We start from the raw sequence: 20,131 nt of genomic DNA on the forward strand, positions 1-20,131 counted from the left end.
GTCGAACACCGATATAATAATAATTGGTGCAAACAATTCCAACCGGCAAACTCATGCTTGGATTCTGTGGCGCACCGCCAGATTAAAATTTTAGACAAATCTGAGCTTTCGCTACCCGCTAATTAGTGGTATTAGTCTGACCTACGCTAGGAGTAAAGAAAACACACAGCGTCTGTTGTGGAATGAGCGTAGGAGAAGTCAAGACGTAGCCAAAAAACATAGAACCTAAAACGGGGAGATGTTTGTGTGAAGTGTGAACCTTCGGCAAAAAGCTGACCGTTTTTACGCAGGCCCAAGTCATATCTGGCACGTGAAGTTTGCTTCTCTGGAACAACATTATAAAAATGATGATCTCGCAGAGGCGAGTCTGCAAAACAGAACATCACAGGTAATTATGAAGCTGGCGAAACACGTCAAATTTAAGGAAAAGTACGTTAGTAAATGAAAGCACTTTATACGTACCGATAGATACAAAAGTTACCTTAATTCCATGAATAAACCAACATCGTTTATGAAATTGTCACAGAAAAAAATGGAAGTTAACAGACGTAAGAGCCTGCTACAGCAAATGAGATTACAAGTTCCTTCACCATAGCAGATAGACGCTAAATTTCCACTTCCACGTGAAGAATTGTAGCAGGTGTCAACCAACGTTTCTTCTTTGGTATTATGTTGGTGCTGTTCCGTTTTGAACATTTCCCCCGACGTCGATACAATATCAAACAAAACGAACATATAATTCTCTCGCCTCTGTTGGTAACTTGACTGATTATTCTTACCTCTTCACTTACTTTAAATTTAAACAGCATAGTGTCAACAACAATAATATCAATACTCTCCTACGTTGCACCCTGCCCAAATCTCCCTTTGTCCCTTCTTTGGTCCACAACTCATAAAGAGTCCGAACAACAATCTCCTCGGATAGACGCATCTGTCCCGCTGTCAGGCGAGAGTACTACCGGCTTACCGTAGCAGCTCACGTTAGACTTAACGTAAAGGCAGAACCGAGATGTAAGATGTTACTACGGGAATGGCGGTCCAAAAATATAAACTGTAATTTCTTCCGCCATTCTCCGCTTCGATTAGAAACTGGGGCTAAAATTTCAATCCCAGTAAACTACAAAATACAAACATGGTAAAGCCAGATAACGATAAGAGCAACAATTAGATTTTTGTCGGTTGGTACATTGATTCGCGAGTTCACATGCTGGAATTTCCGAAAATTTACTTCATATTAGACATAAATTACACTACTTTAACCAGGGCGAGTGTTTCCGCAAACTAGTTCAATACCAGCTACGGACGCAGCTGGGAGGACACTCAATAGCTACGTCAGTCTTAGCTACCAAAGAAAGCCTCCGCCAGAAATGCGCTACCACCCTCCTGTAACCTGTGCTGACTGAGACCCCGCAGTGCAAACTGACAGATATAACGACAGCCCAGACTGATTTGCTCCTGCATATATTCCGCCAGACCCGCTCCCTCGTGTGCTCGCCCGAATGCGACGCCAGGGGAACTGTCTAGTTGGCGCCAACCCGGGAAGGCACCCGACTGGTGCAGACGCAGACCCATCTGTCGGCGACTTCTGGAACCTCAACGCTAACTCTGCAGCGGCGCACGACGGCAGCGCTATAATATTAAGCGTCGGCCTGAGAAATGAAAATGGGAGGGAAAATCGAAATGCATACTTAAGAGAGTTACGGCTTCGTAATAATTTTCGATCCGGCGTAAATCCTGCAAACATTTCTGAAATTCATTTTCAGCAGTTCTGTATTATTGACCTCGACTGTACTGTTCGTTATGTTTATTATAATTTATAAATACGGTATCCCACATTATTGTCAATGAAGAATACCACTATTAGTTTTCGGCAAGTCCTAATAAAACCGTGAAGCAGCATTCACTGCACATCAAGTAGATAGAAAAGTTATCGAAGAGGTGTCAAATCGAAAGGCTTGCACCAAGCTGGGAGCAACACAACAATATTATCAACGATATATAGTCCACAAAACTAACAATAGCTCTATTTAGTTGCCTGTCCAATAATAGTTATACTTCGACTAAAGTAAAAAGTAGAGCTCTCATCAACCGGAAGGTTGGTTGCAACATCACAACGTACATATATATCTTCATTGTGCTGTTTACGTGGTAGTAGTTATAAATTTTAATTCTTCATCTGTTAAAACGTTTTCTTCTTCTTCTTCTTTCTCCTACGATCTAGATATACCTTCAAGCGTATCTATAATGCAAGCGTGAAGTTTCTTAAAATAACAAATGGGGTTTCGTTTTCCCTAATCGGTTAACAAAATTCCGTGATCAGTTCCGTAGAATAGCCTACTGCAGGAGTAATTCTTTAAGTGAAACTAAAGCTGCTTTTTTCGCTGAACAAGGCCGATTGACGACCCAAGCTGGAGGCACCAAGCCCAGACGGGTGCAGTGCAAATATTTTAATGGTCTTACCAAGAGCCCAAGGGAGTGTGAGGAGAGTGCCAAATCATACATGGCTTGTGACTTTGTGAGGCAAAATGGTTACGAATCAGTCCTGCCCACATCATTGTCCATCTGATAACCTCCTTTCTTCTAATAACCTCCTTTCTTTAACAGTGGAATAAGCTTAACGTTTCTACAATAATTACTTTTGTACGCAGTGAATAGCAGGTGCACCCCAGAGACCAAACCATACTTTCATCTTCCACATAAATTACAATTTTTATCGTGTTCCGATACTTGGTCAGTAAGTTAATTCCATGTGCTAAAGGGAGTATATAAGGGCCTACAAAAAAGTTTCCATTCAAAGGCTGTACTGTCCAGAATCAGTATGCCAAGTAGGCAAAATCACTGTGAGCATTGAGACAATCCATCCCACCAATGCACCAGGTTGAAGATATCTGCTTGGTAAAAAACTGTCTCCTGTTGTGTGAAGATGTCCATAACTGCCCGCTGCACATCCTCATCCAACAGGAATCCTCACCTCTTTTCTAAGAGACCGAAGGCATGATAGTTGTACGAGGAGAGGTAGGGCAGGCTCTTGAGTTTCTCCCATTTGAGTTAGCATAACTTCTGCATTATGACATTTGTGATATGGGGATGTGCTTTTATCCTGAAGCAGCAGCACCCCTTGTCGCAGTTTTCATTCCACATTGGTAGTTTTTGACAGACGTGCTGCCCCACATACATTCTTCATTGTATGATGGATGTCTACCAGAGTTTGTCTTTCGGCAGCCAAAAATAACAGCATATTGGCCCTGCATTTGCTGATAACATCGCCACAGTACACAACCCGCACCAGAGTCTCCCTACATTGCATGTATGCTGCAGCAATGCCCTCAAATGGAAACTTTTTGATCGTACTTTATATAATCTTCTTTCAGGTAAGCCTACGATGTGGACTTCTGTAGCTACCCATGACTTAGTTTCATACAATTATGTGTTGTTTGCCACAGATTGGTTCATGCTTATTTCATCTCTCTTCTATTCATGCATTTTTGATATTGTTTATTCTTGTTACGTTTTTTTCTGACTGATTCTCTTTATTTCTATGCCAAAGACCATTTGTGCCACACATTATGCAGGTAAGCAGTTTATTAACTTTACCATTTTTCTTTCATTTTAGGTACAAGGTGTTTGGAGTACTGGGTACATACCACCAGGAACCAGATTTGGTCCTCTTGTTGGAGAAGTTTATGCTAAGGATGCTGTTCCCAGCACTGCCAACAGAAAATATTTCTGGAGGGTAAGTACTCAACATGACATGTGTACATATAGTAATCAACAAACCAACAACCACTATATTTACCTGTAACCATGGCACAAATTAACCACCTCCCAATGGCATCAACTAGAAGGTGGCTGGGCTTTTACTTTCATTTCCTATTGCTGGAGAAGTTAATGCATTATTTGGGTTTCTTTATGTGTTAAAACATCATGATATGGTCAATACATAATACACTCCACACAAAACTTTGCATCTTCAACAAGCTGTTACACATTAAATTATATCAGACAATCTAACAGTAATAATAATAAAATCTTTGTGACACTGGTGTATGGGTTTGTTTTCTTATTGCTTGTTTTTCCACTTCTTTTCATGTCATCCTTCTAAAACACACAATCAGGTGCAAATTAAAGAAGAACTGGGACACTGGCCTAAGGTACAATGATTATTGTTTTCACATATCTGAAGCTACTCACAATTAGATCACAAGGATAATATGTAAGCTAGTTAAAAGATAGAAATTAAGGCACATATACAATAGCAGAATTAATTCTGGACACTTTGTAAAGATTCATTGAATATTGCATTCAGGAGTCCGTCAACATCATCAAAGGTCTTCTGGTTTGGTCACTCTGAACCATGAACTGCCTATGGGCTCTTGCAGCTCACTTTGGTTACTGGGATTCATGAAGCCATAATTTTCAATCTTGATCTCAAGTTCTCAATTGGGATGCAGTGGGGACTGTTGCCAGGCATATCAGCACACTAATCTGGTGGTCAGTAAGCCATGTCTTATTGATTCTAGTGCTGTGACATGGTGCACCACCTTGTTGAAAGTTGCACTGATGTCTATTATCTTGAAACAAATTGTGGATATGTGGCAGCAATTTGAGCACTATAACCTCTTCTTAGTGTTTTTGGTACAGATGTTGCCCTGTAACAGACACCCATTGCCATGTCTTGCCATGCAGCCCCACACGTTGAAACAGATGGTATGCTTCATAGTGGCAGTGATGCACTCAGACAACAAGTCTTCGCTTGGTCTACAATGAATGAATTTAATTCCACCACGTTCAAAGATACTGATCTTAGTCTCATCGCTTGATGATTGTAGCCCAGTTCTCTTACATCCACTTCCTGTGTGCTAAGGCCCATTGCATACATTTCTGCCTCTGCATTTTGTTCAGGCAAGGTTTGTTTCTGGGAGTCATTGTTTGTAAACCATCTTCACAAAGTTATGATCTGACTGTTCGAACAGAAACTTCAACCTCTGAAGTCTTCAAGAAGGCATGTGCATCTTCAGCAAAATGTCAACAATCTTAAAGTCTTCATTAGTCAGTGTTGGTATTCTGCTGATTATTTGAGCAGTTTTGGTTAACCCTATTTCTTCATACTGCTTGTGGGTTTTCCTCACACCCAACTTTGCAACACCTGCACCCATGCTTTTTGCTATTTCTTCATAAGTGCAACCTTCTTCATGAATTATTTTATTCCCTTACTCCTTTTACTCTGTGACCAATCAGCATGTTATGGCCCCAGAAGCATAATTTCCAATACTGTCTTCAGTGTCAGCTCACTTTAAATAAATCTTGCACTTCAACAACAATAATGTATTGATCGCTTCTGTAGCTATAACAGTGTTCAGCATACCTTTTCTTACTATAATATACATTCATTGTTGGATCTGTCAGAACAGAACAAATGACAAGCTTGCTTTGCAGTTGCACAAGGATGTAAAACAGTGAAGTTTTCAACTGCATGTAGTGAAGTTTATTATCTGTTTTTAATACAAATATAGCATATTCTATTTTCTAAAACTGATAAATATTTAGTATACACATCATACAGAAAAAATAGAAGAATAGCTGGTTGATTTAGTATACCACATCTTACATGTATCTCATGATGTTAACTGAATGAATGTTTCAATTAAGTGTCCAGAATTAAAACAATTGTGTTAGAAGCAAGCACATATAAAATAAGATGTTTAAACAAACCAAAAAACTGTGGAAAGCAAAAGCACATGGCAATTATTATATCCTTCATTTTTTAAATCAATGCTCTATACATTATTGAATATACATGTTAAGAGTTTTAGTTTTCCTGCCTTTCATATACAAATGCATGCTTCACTTTTTTTTGCCTTGGTTATATATTTAAAAAAGAATAATGAAACAATATGAATGAAGTATTCATTCCATTCATACATTGTATTCTGCCACATTCAGTACAAACATATAATTGACACCACATCATAGCTAATTAATTCATACTGAATAGACTGATTAAAAACACATGTAACAAGTATTGTTTACCATCTATCTAAAATGCAACCACTTTTGTGATTTTAGGTCTACAAGGACAATGAATTATATTATTATATGGATGGTTATGATGTCAGCAAGTCCAACTGGATGCGATTTGTAAACCCAGCATATTCATCAGAGTCTCAAAATCTAATTGCCTGCCAGTACAAGGTGAACATTTATCTCCTTTTATATATAAGACAGGAATAGCCATTTTCTTTTCATAATTTTAGTAAATAAAATGTAAAAAAACAAGGTCAACAGGAATGTGCAACATCAGACCCAAAGAAATTTATTTGTTAACTCTGTAAAATCACAATTTTACTTTTTAAAACTTTTAACAGTGGGAAAAAAGTAAGACAGATTTTTGGAGGGATACACATAAAAGTAATTAATTAATGGAGGATAAATGAATATGAACATGGAAGCAACAGTTAAAGAGAGAAAGCAGCTTTTGTCTTCAAATTACAGCAGTGTGCTCATTAATAAGAAATGAAGTAGGTGGAGGATAATTTGTCCATTAGAACTCCTTGTCTTACAGATAATTCAACATGCATTGGAAAAGCATTGTATTATTCTGAAAACATCTAACAAATTTATTTATAAGTATTTAAAAGCATTTCTATAAATAGCAACAGAGAATTTAATTTTTTCATTAAGTTAAGAAACATTTGAATTTTTTTTAGCTCTGTTTCAAAACTTCCACCAATAAAAACAGTTGCATACAATAAATTTATCATTTATGCAAAATTTCTTCTTACAGATGAATATCTATTTTTACACAATCAAGCCAATCCTACCCAACCAAGAATTGTTAGTGTGGTACTGTCGAGAGTTTGCAGAAAGGCTTAATTACCCACTGACTGGGGAGCTCATGTTGCAGAGAATACGTAAGTCATAATTTATACTCATTTTTGTGCATTTTTTGTTAGTCATCTTTATCTACATTAGTTTCATACATAACCATTTGTTCCAAGAATGTTTGAAGGAGGGGGTTGGCTGAGAGTTAAGGATTCATCTGCTAATGATTTTTTCATAATAACTAGGAATACATCTTCAGGACTGAGTATTTATGAAACTCCAAACAGCATGCTGAAAACTGATAACCAACTGTTTTGTATATTGTGGTGACAGAAGTCATGGGATAGTAATATGCACATATACAGATGGTGGTAGTATCACAAACATAAGGTACAAAAGGGCAACACTTTGACACATTTGTCATTTGCACTCACATGATTCATGTGAAAAAGGTTTCCGATATGATAATGGCTACATGATGGGAATTAGGAATGCAGAATGGTAGTTGCACTAGATGCATTTTGAAAATTGTTGGGAATTCAGTATTCTGAGATCCACTGTTTGAAGAATGGGCCAAGAATACCAAATTTCAGGTATTGCCTCTCAACACAGACAACCCATTGGCCAAAGGATTTCACTTAATGACAGGGACCAGCGGTATTTGTGTAGACCTGTCAGTGCTAACAGACAAAAACACTGCATGAAATAATGACAGGAATCAATCTGAGATGTAAGACAAATGTATCCATTATGACAGTGTGGCAAAATTTGGCATTAATTGACTTTGGCAGCTAATGGCAGATGCAAGTGCCTTTTCTAGCAGCACAACATTGCCTGCAGTGCCTCTCCTGGTTTTGTGACCATATCAACTGGATCCTAGATGACTGGAAAACTGTGGCCTAGTCAGATGGGTCTGGATTTTAGTTGGTAAGAGCTGATGATAGGGATCGAGTGTGGTGCAGACCCCACAAAATCGTGGAACAAAGTTGTCAACAAAGCACTTTTCAAGCTTGTGGTGGCTCTGTAATGGTGTGGACTATGTTTATACGGAGTCTACAGGGTTCTCTGGTGCAACTGAGCCAATTATTGACTGGAAATGGTTATTTCCAGCTACTCAGAGTCTATTTACAGCCATTCACAGACTTCAAATTCTCAAACAATGATGGAATGTTTATGGACGACAATGTGCCAGTGGGCCATAATTGTTCGCGGTTGCTTTGACGAACAACCTGTACAATTTGAGTGAATGATCTAGCCACCAGATCACCCAATATGAAGCCCATTGAACATTTATAATAATTGAGAGGTCAGTTCATACAGCTACAAAGGCAACATGTCTCATTATTTTACGCAGGATACTTCCATCGACTTGTTGAGTCCATACCATGTCATGTTGCTTCACTATGCTGGATAAAATGAGGTCTGACACAATATTATGACATTAGAAGGTATCCCACGACTTTTGTCACCTCAGTGTGTGCTCACCCAGTGACACCGTGACAAAAAAACTTTTGTATTACTGATACCTGACATTACACAACACAGAACAAATAACAAAGTAATGGGAACAAATATCTTAATATAAAAACATATGCATTTTCTGTACTGAAACTGGAAGCATTCTCTGCAAGGACACAATGACTTACCAATTGAGTGATGCAAAATTTTCTGAAACAGGACAGCAGGTTAATGGTGTGGCACCTCCAGCCTCACTGCCTGAGGTATCAACAACAGCTGCAGCCAGCCCAACGCGGCCTCCCAGTAAGGATGCTGGAGCACCGTATGAACCAAGAACCACACAGTTCACTCCTACGGCAGATGGTTCTGTGCGTTCTGATGAGGGCTACCACAGCAACGAATATCATGATGATGCCTTCACACCACCTGAGGACAGCAGTGATTCAGACAGTGATAATTATGTCCTCGATTTCAGGTGAGGGATTAAAAGTATGATTACAGTTATGAAATTTCTGGAAATATCATAATCATAAAGCTCTCAGTTTACTGAACTTTCATACCAGCACAGAATAAAATGTGCTGTGATACAGTTTAAAGTGGTAGTCTCACATTTACAAAAAGGCTGGTGAGCATGTGGTGGGAAGAACAAAGACATCTCCTGTTTTGAATTTAAATATAATGCCAGTTTCCAAGGTTATCATTTTCAGTATAACATCCACTGCAAATATCAATTCATATTTACATTTACACTACTTCAAAAGTAGTAATATTCAGGCTTCACTGAGTTCTGTTTCAAAATATAAATGTGGGTGTATTTGTAATTTGTTTCATGAAGGCATTTTCATGTGTGTGCAGCATCTAGTGAAAACTTTAAAAATTACTTATTATTCATGTTACTGTAGCACAAAATTTTGGAATAATATATTTGACAGTTCAAACATATTTATATACCACACTCTCCCCACAATATGGTCTACTGACATGACATACACATGTTAGGCCCCACATGATTTTTAAAAAATATTTGAAGAACATTTCAGCTATCTTGTGGTATTTTCAGTTGCACAAATGTAAACATGTTGAGTAATTTCTAATGGTCATATAAAACTTGAAAAATGTCGAGGAAAAAAGAGACTACATGTTATAAGAATAACAAAGATACATTACAGGCAACAAGAAAGGCATTTCATGTGCTTGTACTTATTAATTTATATGAGTTGTTTATTGCTCACAGTTAATGGTAGCATGTATAAATCTTAACAAGAAGTAGTTTTTCATAGTAAATTACGTTCTAAAAATAGTTTCATTATTAGAATGTTATTAAATAATGTTACAGTATAGTAAAAGTGTAAGGAACATTTTTGCTTTATAAATTAGTGGCAATATTTAATTATATTTTTTTCTAATTTTCAGTAAGAAATCATCCCAAAAAGAGACAAGTGTTGTTGTTGAACCACCAGATGTTCAGAAAAATGAATACCGGAAAGTAAAAATCAAGATAACAAAAGCTTACCATTACAAAAGTGCCAAGAATGAAGCAGTACCAGAAACAACTGTTGTCGCAGACCTTGAGAAGGAGAGGTTATCACCTGTCGCTACAGTTCATGCACCACCAGCACCAGTAGCGGTGCCAAAATCTGAAGTACTAGATGCACCACCCACCAGTACCACATCTGTCATTGTCAATGAGTCATCACTGAAAAAACCATTTTATGAGCCAGATGTCGTACGTGAGCCAACACCACCAAATCGCCATCGTGTAAGTCCTCTCGGAGGCACGAGCATTCTCGAAAACATACTGCTGCGTAACAGGCCAAATGCAGGTCAGCAAGCAGAAGTCAGTGAGAGAAGTAATAATAATAATGATGGTGGAAGCAATCCACCACATGCCACTCCACCACCACCATCTTCACCGACAGAGATGGCATACTCTTACAAGAAGTCACATCGCTACGGACCACTTCCGTGCAGTCCTGACTCGAGTTCTGGTGCAGGTCACATTATCCCACAGCAGCCCCCACCACCACCTCTACCCTTATCACCGGTTCACCAGCCACACATGATCCACCACCCTGTACCGAGACATCGATCACCACGTACACCGACCCCACCTCCTCCACCCCCACCACCTATGTTATACAGCCACCCTCAACCCATTGCTGTACCTCCTCACCATCTTGATGTCTCATATTTACCTTCTACAGCTGGTCCAGCAACTATGTTCAATACCCATCAGCCTCCATATCCTTACGGTCTGTATGCCACTCCAGCCCCTCCACCACAACAAAATGGGCACCATCCTCATCATCCACCACCTCACTTACCAACTCCTTCTTACTCACCACCTCATCTACTCCATCCACCTACTGTTGTTATGCACCACCCCAATACGAGCAGTCATCAGATGCTAACTCCCCTACAACCATCTCCTCCTTCTTCATTGTCACCAGATGGCAGTGGGGGAGTAACACGGAGTAACAGCCCCCACAGCCCAAATAACAACACCGCTACAGGAAATGGGCGTGGATATCGGTCTCTCCCTTACCCACTGAAGAAAAAAGACGGAAAGATGCACTATGAGTGCAATGTGTGCTGCAAGACCTTCGGTCAACTGTCAAACCTCAAGGTGCACCTGAGGACACATTCCGGGGAGAGACCATTCAAATGCAATGTTTGCACAAAAAGCTTCACACAACTTGCACACCTGCAGAAACATCATCTAGTCCACACAGGTGAGGATTAATTTTAAAACAAAACTTTAGGACTAAATTAGCATGAATTATTTCTTTGATGCCACTTTCTAATCATGCCAACTTGAAAATCAATAGTAAGAACTTCTTTATACTATTTCTTATCACAATTAATGATGATAAAATATTATTTCTGAACACACATATTTTATACTACCACCCTGCTCAACAACATAAAAAAGATCCAAAGTTAGGTGACAATGTAAATTATTCTTGGTTAGTTGAAGGCATTCATTATCATCCCATTTGTAGCACTCAATATTTGTAATGCATATGAATTATTAAATTATTTTTTCAAATATTTTAGCTTTAACAGATATATTTGTCAGTTGTTTATTTAAAAAATACTGTTCTAAAAGTATTAATTTCCAGAATACTTGTGGTAACAATCGGCTAAAGCAAGTCTTATGGCTTACGCTAATATCTTAAAAACAATTTTTCCAGGAGAGAAGCCTCATCAGTGTGAAATTTGCCAGAAGAGGTTCAGTTCCACATCAAACCTAAAAACTCACTTGAGACTACACTCTGGTCAAAAACCTTATGCCTGTGACTTGTGCCCTGCTAAGTTCACACAATTCGTGCATCTAAAATTACACAAAAGACTGCACACTAACGAACGGCCCTATACGTGCCAGGGTTGTTCCAAGAAGTACATCAGTGCTTCTGGTTTAAGGTAAATTTTATTTTACCTTCTCGTACTAGGAATATTATGTTTATATGTAAAAATAATTAACTCTATTACTTTTGTAATGAAACTAGTTAGTTCATCCAAATTGCCACTCTGTGTTAGACCACATAGTCAACAAAACAAGTAACATTTGAAATTCAGGGACAGTGGCGTCATAGGCACTAGATTGTATTTGTAGTACCACACAATTGACTTAAATTACAGGAAAAAGATATTTGAAATATTTTTGTGAATTGCATTTTTTTATGTCTCACTGTTTATTAAATTCTTAAAGACAGTTCATAGCTTTGTTTAATGTGCTATCATGGCCTAATTCATGTGGTTTCATCAAAATATCTTCAGATCCTACTTAAAAGCTAGCGATGACTATGGAACATTGGGAAATTTCCAGCTGAGGTGAAAAAGTTAACTAGAGGGAAATAAAATACCACCATTGTAGTTGAAAACTCTATGAGATAGTATGAAAACTGTAGTGCTCTAGAATCATAAGAAATAATCAGGTACTAAGCATATCCATTTTATTTTTAATAGCAAGATACAGCTTGTTCTTCCTCAGATACTTGCTGGAAGAATGAATCTAGATTTTATTACATTAGAGAATTAGGTTAGGAAATGGAAAACTAAAAATAATGCATGAATTTTGCTATTTGTGCAGAAAAATATCTGACAATGGCCAAAGTGGAGAGGATATAAAATTGACACTCACAATATAAAAAAAAGTTTCTGAAAAATATAAATTTATAAACACTGAATGTTTAAATTTATTTTATACACAAATTTGTATGGAGTGTTGCCTTATATGGAAGTAAAATTTAGTTGAAAATCAAAGATGATTTGGTGGGTAGAATGGGTAACTAATGATGAGATATTGGGTTGAACTAGGTAGAAAAGAGCTTTTTGGCACAACTTTACTAAAAGAAGGAATATGTTGATAATACACATCCTGAGGCATCGAGGAATAATTAACCTGATAATGGAAAAGAGAGAGAGAGAGGGCAGGGGGGGGGGGGGGGGGGGAATGAGCAAAAATTGTAGAGGGAGGCCAAGGCTTGAGTACACTAAGTAGGTCCAAGAGGGCTTAGGTTGCAGTAACTGTGCTGAGATGATGAACCTTGCACAGGATACAACCGGATGGAGAGCTACATCAAATCAGGCTGAAGGCAACAACAACATGCCAAGGCAGGAAATAGTAATACAACCCAACTGTTAATGAAGTTATTAACATTGAAAATATTAAATTTGTAGAAGTGTTATGCTTGGTAGTCACAGGTAAAAGCCTGCTCAAGGCTAATCTTGAATCTCTACAAAACTTAATGTGAAAAGGTGCTGAATGAGAAGATGTGGAAACAATGGTATTAAAAGCAAGAGAGAAAAGTGATTCACATTTACCAATGAAACAAATAATATGTATTAATTTCTGCTATGGAGAAGGAGATTGATTTCACAGTTATGTATACATCAGTTTACCTCTGGCACAAACATTTAATATGCAATAAGGTCTCATAATATTGTGCATACAACTACAGATGTTTAACATAGCATTGCCTTTCCAGGACACATTGGAAAACCACAAGCTGCAGGCCAAACAACATTGAGGAAGAGCTGGCATTAGCAGCTGCAGCGGCTGCCGGTTCCCCCCCAGGATATTATGAATACAATAGTATGGATGTCAATATGGGTAAGCTGATGCATTTCATGAACATTCATAAACTTCATTCATAGTAAATAAATGCTGACTGGTTTTATTAACATTTCCATCATGGAAAAGTCAATAAACAGAGAAAATGAAGTTTTCTAGTCACAAAATAATTTAGGCATTCCCTATAATCTTTTACCTTTCTTCCCTCTCAATACAGGGTATACATAAAATCTGGGAACACTTTCAATTATTTATTGCACAAAAACTAAACATTATACAGATGTCATACATATTGCATTTTAAAGAGAAACTGAAAGTTTTTTTTTTTTTTTTAAACATTCAACATGTGAACCATGAACGATCCGGCAGACATCAATGTGGTAATCGAATTCTTGCCATACCCGCCCCAGCATGGCATCATCAACTTCCCATATTCTCACCCAGAGACCTGCTACATCATGTCGTAGAGGTGGTACATACACCAGATCTTTAATGTGTGCCCGCAGAAAAAAGTCACACGGAGTGAGATCAGGTTGTTTGGTTCTTATGCAATAGATAATGGAAAGTGTTCCCGGACCCTATGTACACCCTGTATTTATTGATTTTCTATTGTACGCAAAATTTCTTAGAAGTTTAGGGCATATCCCAGCAGCATCAATACTTTTTTGTCTTCTTTTTTTTCTGTCTCTTGCAGTTTAACAGATTGACGTACATTAATTTGGTAGAAGTGTTGTTACACATGATAACAAAAGCAGATGACTGTGTAATATGTTGTTCATGTGTTCAGTTTTATGATATTTCATTAGATTCAAAAACTGGATGCATGGTGTAAAGACATATATGACAAGACATACTATTTCTAATTTTCAAGTTAACCAATATTCTGTGATTTTTTATAACCTTTTCAGAGATACTTCTTTTGAAGATTTCAATTCTGAGTTGATACAAGTACAGTAATATTTCCTACAACTAGTCACAAACTTCAGTTTTCCCAAAATGATACCCTATACCAACAGTGATTTTTAATCATTTTTATGTTACTGGGTAATGCCTATGCCCAGTTGTTTCTGTGTCTATATTTTCAGTATTTCCTGACCATTTCAGAAAGTTGTGGCTGTTAGATTATATCCTCCAATATTTCATGTTGCAGGAAGCCTTGAAAGAGAGATGCCAGAGATGGACTCAAAAGACTCTTTCCGCAGCCAACAATCCCAGCACTGCATTGCGACTGCCAACTTGGGATCACAGGAGCCACCTAGGCCAAGTGTGATAGAATCTTCACAGCCACATGTTATTGAATGCACTTAATGTGGACTTGTTAGTGTTGAATACAGAAAAATGACTCATGTGGTGCAGCCAGTGTTAACTGAACCAACACATTAGATGTACCTCCACTATTCTGTGGTGATGTTCTTAGTTACATTTTTAAAAGTTCTGGATGTTTGCTTCCCATGATTAGATGTTATGTGGTAGAACATTCATTGAGTGTATAGTTCATATCTTGTAGTGAGAGATATCATTTGTAAAACTGTGATTGTGGACATAAGGTCACAAAATGCAGACATCTGTTTATAAGGGTCATTACAAGAATGGATGATATTAGCATGTGGTGTCAGTGCAATGACTGACTCAGTTTCAGTCTAGTGAAACTGGGGACTATTATCTCTCTGCATTCGTGTTTCACCACCAAAGCTCCTCAGATTTTGCTTAAGTGTCAGTAGGATGATGTTTAGGTGCTATGAAGTAATTTTTCTTGATGCACTAAGAAAGCAGGCTGTAGGATTAGGAATAAATGTTCCTGCAGAGTTTCTGTTGTAAATTTGTATCTATTTGTAAAATATTTCTGTTGCACAAACTGTATGTTATCACACATGTGTCTCCACTCTTTTCCTCTTCAGCTATTGATCTTAAGAAAAGGAAGAAGTGAAAATTTCTCTCCTCAGATAATACTGTAAATATTCAGAGTATTTAATATATTTATATCAAGCTTGTCCAATGTATGTTTCTGGGAAACATGTCATTGCACATGTTTTGCTCTCATTTTATTGTAATTGATGTGATGAATGTTCTAAGTACAGTAATGACTTTTGAAGCAGTTATTGGTGCCAGATAAAACTGATAATACATATAGGGGTGTAATGCCAATATGCACAATAGTTATTTCTCTGATCTTTAGTTTTAAAGCCATATAGATATATGTAGCTGAGTAATATCCTGCTATGTAGCTGCAGTTGCTCTCTTAAAAGTACTGACATGTAAACAGAGGGATATTTATTGTGTGAAGTAAGGCAGTTCTGTGGAAAAGTGAAACAACTGTTACACTTCTTCCACTTTAATTAAGTTTGGTGAAACGATATTCCAAATATAGATGCTGTTAAATGTACTTACACTCCTTAGAGCAGATATTCCACTGCCCATAGATAAGTAAAAGTTATGAGATACCACTGTCAAAGAGCATAAAAGAATCACGTGCATATATGTGCATCAATGAGGGAACAGTTATAAGAGGTCATTTTGTCATGTGTCCTGAGAACCAGGACTGTAAAGCATTATACAAGTGAAGTGCTGAATTCATCTAGAAGTACTCCACATCTGAGGTGAATATAAACTGAAAAACTGATATGAGGACAAAAGCCCACCGACAACCAATTCAGAAAAATGTTAGAAAAAAAGAAGAAAATATTCAAAGCTATCTTTTAATACTAGGGTTAATGACAGCATTTCCAGTTCAAAGCGTGTGTTTAGAAACATAACTGCAATATTTGCTCATTTGTCTTAAAGGGGTTGCATAAGCACTTGTTTCCTGTGCAAGTAGACAGAATGATTAATTGTTAAATGTCCTGCCATCAAAGAGTTTATTTAATAGTATATATTAGTCATATGTAATGTATATTTATTTTATTTATTTTTAAGTTAAACCCAAAGTTTGTTTCTCATGGAAACATGTATTTGATGTGTTGCTTTTGTTTCTCCATCCAAACAGAGATGGATCTTTTTTTAAATAGATGGCTCCTCTTTATGAATTAAAAGCCTTTATTTAGTATGTACCATGTACACCAACATTAAATTTTTAACTGCTGTGGATGGTATATTTATTCAAGGAAGTATACAGCCTGGAAGCGGTGTTCCTAGAGCAAAACAGAGAATGATCTCATTAAAGTTATTGATCAAGTAGATCTAATCCAAGAATTTTTTGGAAAAAATGCTTTTCTACAAGACAAGTACTTCTGTTAAAGTACTGTGTGAAAACAGCTATATAATGATACAATATTTTATTAAGATAAACATTTGAAAAATCATGTATTTGCATCACTTAAGCCCACTGAAATAAATTTGAAAGTCTTTTCAGTTAAAATTCATAGAACATTTATTTGTAAGTCACAATTTTGTGCATTTATTTAGATGTACACACTTAACATGTTTGTTAAGTGACTCAATTCTGTGTGATTAGCTCATACTTTTAACTTGACTAAAATGCACTTTGTGCCTTCAGCCAATTATTTTATCATCATGTGAATATTTATTATTGTTATGAGCTTGATTACCCAGAAACTGAAATTTATTTTAAAATTTTGCTGTCCATTTCTGTAGGCTTATGCATCAGTATGCTGCTGTATTTGCCTTTTCAATTTTAATGAGTATATTGTCCTGCCAGCAAATTGTATATATTAGCTAAATATTTATTTCAGAAAATGTGTGCATCATATCCCATCCCCCATATTTAGATATATTTCTCATGGTCTTTTGTGTGTGTTTGTGTGTGTGTGTGTGTGTGTGTGTGTGTGTGTGTGTGTGTGTGATGCACACAGATGTGCATGCACATGTTTGCAGTGATGGCTTTGTGTAATTTATTAATGCTGTATGTTGTTGATGAATGTCTACAAGTTTTTGAAAATATTGCTACACATTTTTTTTACATTTTAGAAGTCTGGCCAAGCTAAAAGTGTGAAACGTTTCCTACTTGTATGCCTGTTCTTACCATCAAGTGCATACATTAAGTATTACATGTAATTCACAATAATGTAAGTAAAGATTGTATTGGTAATGTTGACAAATTTGCTCAATATTACTTATGTATATAGTAAAAATGAAGCTGTGAATATATTCATATAATTTTAAATATGTAATTAATTTGAAGAAATTTATACTCTACTGGTGAAGTATATATTATTATGAGAGTGAACTATTGTACACGTGTTTCATATTTAGACTTGTGCATCATTTTTTGAGTAGTCAGACTTGTAAAATGTATTCTGAGACTTGGCACCATAATGGTATTTCTTCACTGTCATCTTGTAAATGTCTCATTACTATGGTAGTATTATTTATTTTGTTAATTTAAAAGTAAATGAAAAAGGTGAAATCACCTTCTCTGTAAACAAATACAGAGTTCCATGACTGAGAACCATACTGTTTAAGAAAATAAATTGTTTATAATAACTTGAAACTACTGTTATTTCTACAATATCATGTCTTTATATCATAGAAACTGCACATTATGCAATGAACTCTCATGTTAAGCTCATAGAATAGAAATGTCAATTGTTTTATTTTAATCTTTAGGTGTGTCAGTAATTTCAGCAATCTGACAGGCAGAGGCGTGAAGCATTAAAATATCAGACTATGTGAGTGAGTCTTCAGCTACAAAAGGAAAAATAATCTCTGCTATATGATCTTTTATTGCTGTCTTTCTTGAGTCTTTTATGCTCTGAAGATCTGTACTGAGCTGACATATTGATGGCAATAAAATCTGATTTACAGTTAAATTATTATATTTCTTTGAAAATATTCCAGTGCCTGAAAATCCTTATCTTATATTGCTGGAACTTTATTTTACTTAATGGATGAAGCTAGATTTTTGTTATGGTAGGAACTAATATCTTGATAATTGCACAGGTGTCCAAACCATACAAACAATACCATCAGGCTTGTATACCATGATTATTGGGCTATTGTTTTGTACTGTATGATGGTTCGATAATATTCCATTCTAGTCTTTGTCTAGCCTTTTTTGTGATTCACTGGATATCCGCAGAGGATAGGATCCAAGATAAATATTCATGGTATTGAATGTTGGTATTCTTAAATCAATTCCTATAGTTCAACCTTTCCTTGCAAGAGGGCACTATCAACCTCATCTCCTTTGCTCTGTACCAAGGATTATACATTATCTCTACTCTCTGGTTTAGGATTGAGTGGTCCATATTAGTTACTTAAAAACTTGAGCTTATACATGATAAAATCAGTCTGTAATTTACATTCCTCAAGCAATCCTAGCACTTTGAAAAACGCGTGCAACTTGACAACACTCTGAATAAGTAGCTCCAACCTAGTTTGCAATGCTGACACCTTTGTTTTCACTCCTAATGTCCATAATATTTACACCACCAACAGCCAGGGAATGTGCCACACAGTTTTCATAAGTTTTGTGACCACACTCTATTAGACACCATACATGGAATTGAAACAGTTAAAAAATTTACTACATTTAGCTCAACTGCTGATTGTAATCTCTTAGTTTCAGGTGATTACAATGTTCTAGAAGTTTGTTTTAATTACATATGGTCACACCTTAACAAACTGCCTTCATAATTTCTATCCTCATTCTAGTTTTGTGGGCCTTGCACTAGTCTGTTTTGCTTCCAATTTTAGTACTTCAATAGTAATACTCATTTTAATTTTCGTAATGTACTTGGTAATTGCAGTAATTTGACTTTTTAAAATATTTCTCAAGGTATTTGCCCAAGCAGCCTGTCAGCAAAATGAATGCTTCCAAGTTATGCACTTTGTCCCTCAAACTACTTTGTAACCAATTTTTAGCCAAGAGCACTTTCTTTAAACTTTCATATGACTCATACAACTCCAATACTTCTGCTGACCACAGTGCTGCATTTTCTGGCATAGTACAGTTGTTGTACAGCAACAAACTTCAGTTCTTCATACTAGCAAGTCAGCAATACTTCACAAAATGATCTAATAAACACTGTTGGCTAAATTTCTTTCTTTGTGAATTGCATGTACAAGAGCTCATTCTGCCCAATTCTGCAGTGTGATTTTTGCTTTTTTAGTCTTCTACTGATTTTCAAGTTGACTGATTTCAAAGCTTAATTTTGGTATTCGTTACTACTTACTGTAAGCATATTGTGAATTCCCATTTAAAGTCACTCGTGACACTGTTCCAAGAAGGAATGAACAGTATTCAGGGATATGACAGGAACAATCATTTGAAGCAAACAAGCCTAGTAAATGTAGGCTCTATGAAGTATACCTTAAGAGCTATGAGTACTTGTTCAGTACAAAAGGTGTTTTTCAAAGTAGTGAAGATGAACTAGTGCTTTCTTTGCCCCTTTGTTTTGGTCCATGTGACCACCTCTCAAAATACTGAAAGTAAAGAGCTTCCAGTAGAAAATATTTGTTTCACAAAGATGAAGAAGTGGTCAAAGCTCTTAAAGTATGCATTTTAGAGACCATGTTTACTAGACTTATTTGCTTTGAACAACCATTCCTGTCGTATTCCTCAGTACTATGCCATTTGCATAAATGTTTACATCCTCCTCTAGGTTCACACTTAAACACCTACCATCTCTTTCATATTGGCAGTATACCACTTTTTGTTGCTCTGATCATCTCTGGAATTAAAACTGTGATTCATGAGATCACTTTGTGCACACTCAGTGGTTATTGTAAGTTCCATAAATCCTCCATCACTTAGTCCTTTTTTTTTATTTGACTTCTTACCTATGTTTCTGTTCTAGCCCAAAATACAAATTCTGT

General features: G+C 36.6%; 1 protein-coding gene across 1 annotated transcript in view; it reads left to right on the top strand.

Annotated features, from left to right (window-relative positions):
* Nucleotides 1–14,843, top strand: part of LOC126204278 (PR domain zinc finger protein 1-like) — an 87,408-nt gene extending 72,565 nt beyond the window's left edge. The window contains exons 3-11 of the mRNA XM_049938666.1: nucleotides 3,614–3,733; nucleotides 4,116–4,151; nucleotides 6,067–6,192; nucleotides 6,785–6,911; nucleotides 8,500–8,755; nucleotides 9,694–11,012; nucleotides 11,475–11,703; nucleotides 13,272–13,396; nucleotides 14,508–14,843. Of these exons, the coding sequence (XP_049794623.1) occupies nucleotides 3,614–3,733; nucleotides 4,116–4,151; nucleotides 6,067–6,192; nucleotides 6,785–6,911; nucleotides 8,500–8,755; nucleotides 9,694–11,012; nucleotides 11,475–11,703; nucleotides 13,272–13,396; nucleotides 14,508–14,665 (2,496 nt within the window). The 3' untranslated portion in view covers nucleotides 14,666–14,843. The remainder of the gene's footprint in view (nucleotides 1–3,613; nucleotides 3,734–4,115; nucleotides 4,152–6,066; nucleotides 6,193–6,784; nucleotides 6,912–8,499; nucleotides 8,756–9,693; nucleotides 11,013–11,474; nucleotides 11,704–13,271; nucleotides 13,397–14,507) is intronic.
* The last annotated feature ends 5,288 nt before the right edge of the window (nucleotides 14,844–20,131 follow it).

Source organism: Schistocerca nitens, chromosome 9 (assembly GCF_023898315.1).
Source record: "Schistocerca nitens isolate TAMUIC-IGC-003100 chromosome 9, iqSchNite1.1, whole genome shotgun sequence".
NCBI lineage: Eukaryota > Metazoa > Arthropoda > Insecta > Orthoptera > Acrididae > Schistocerca > Schistocerca nitens.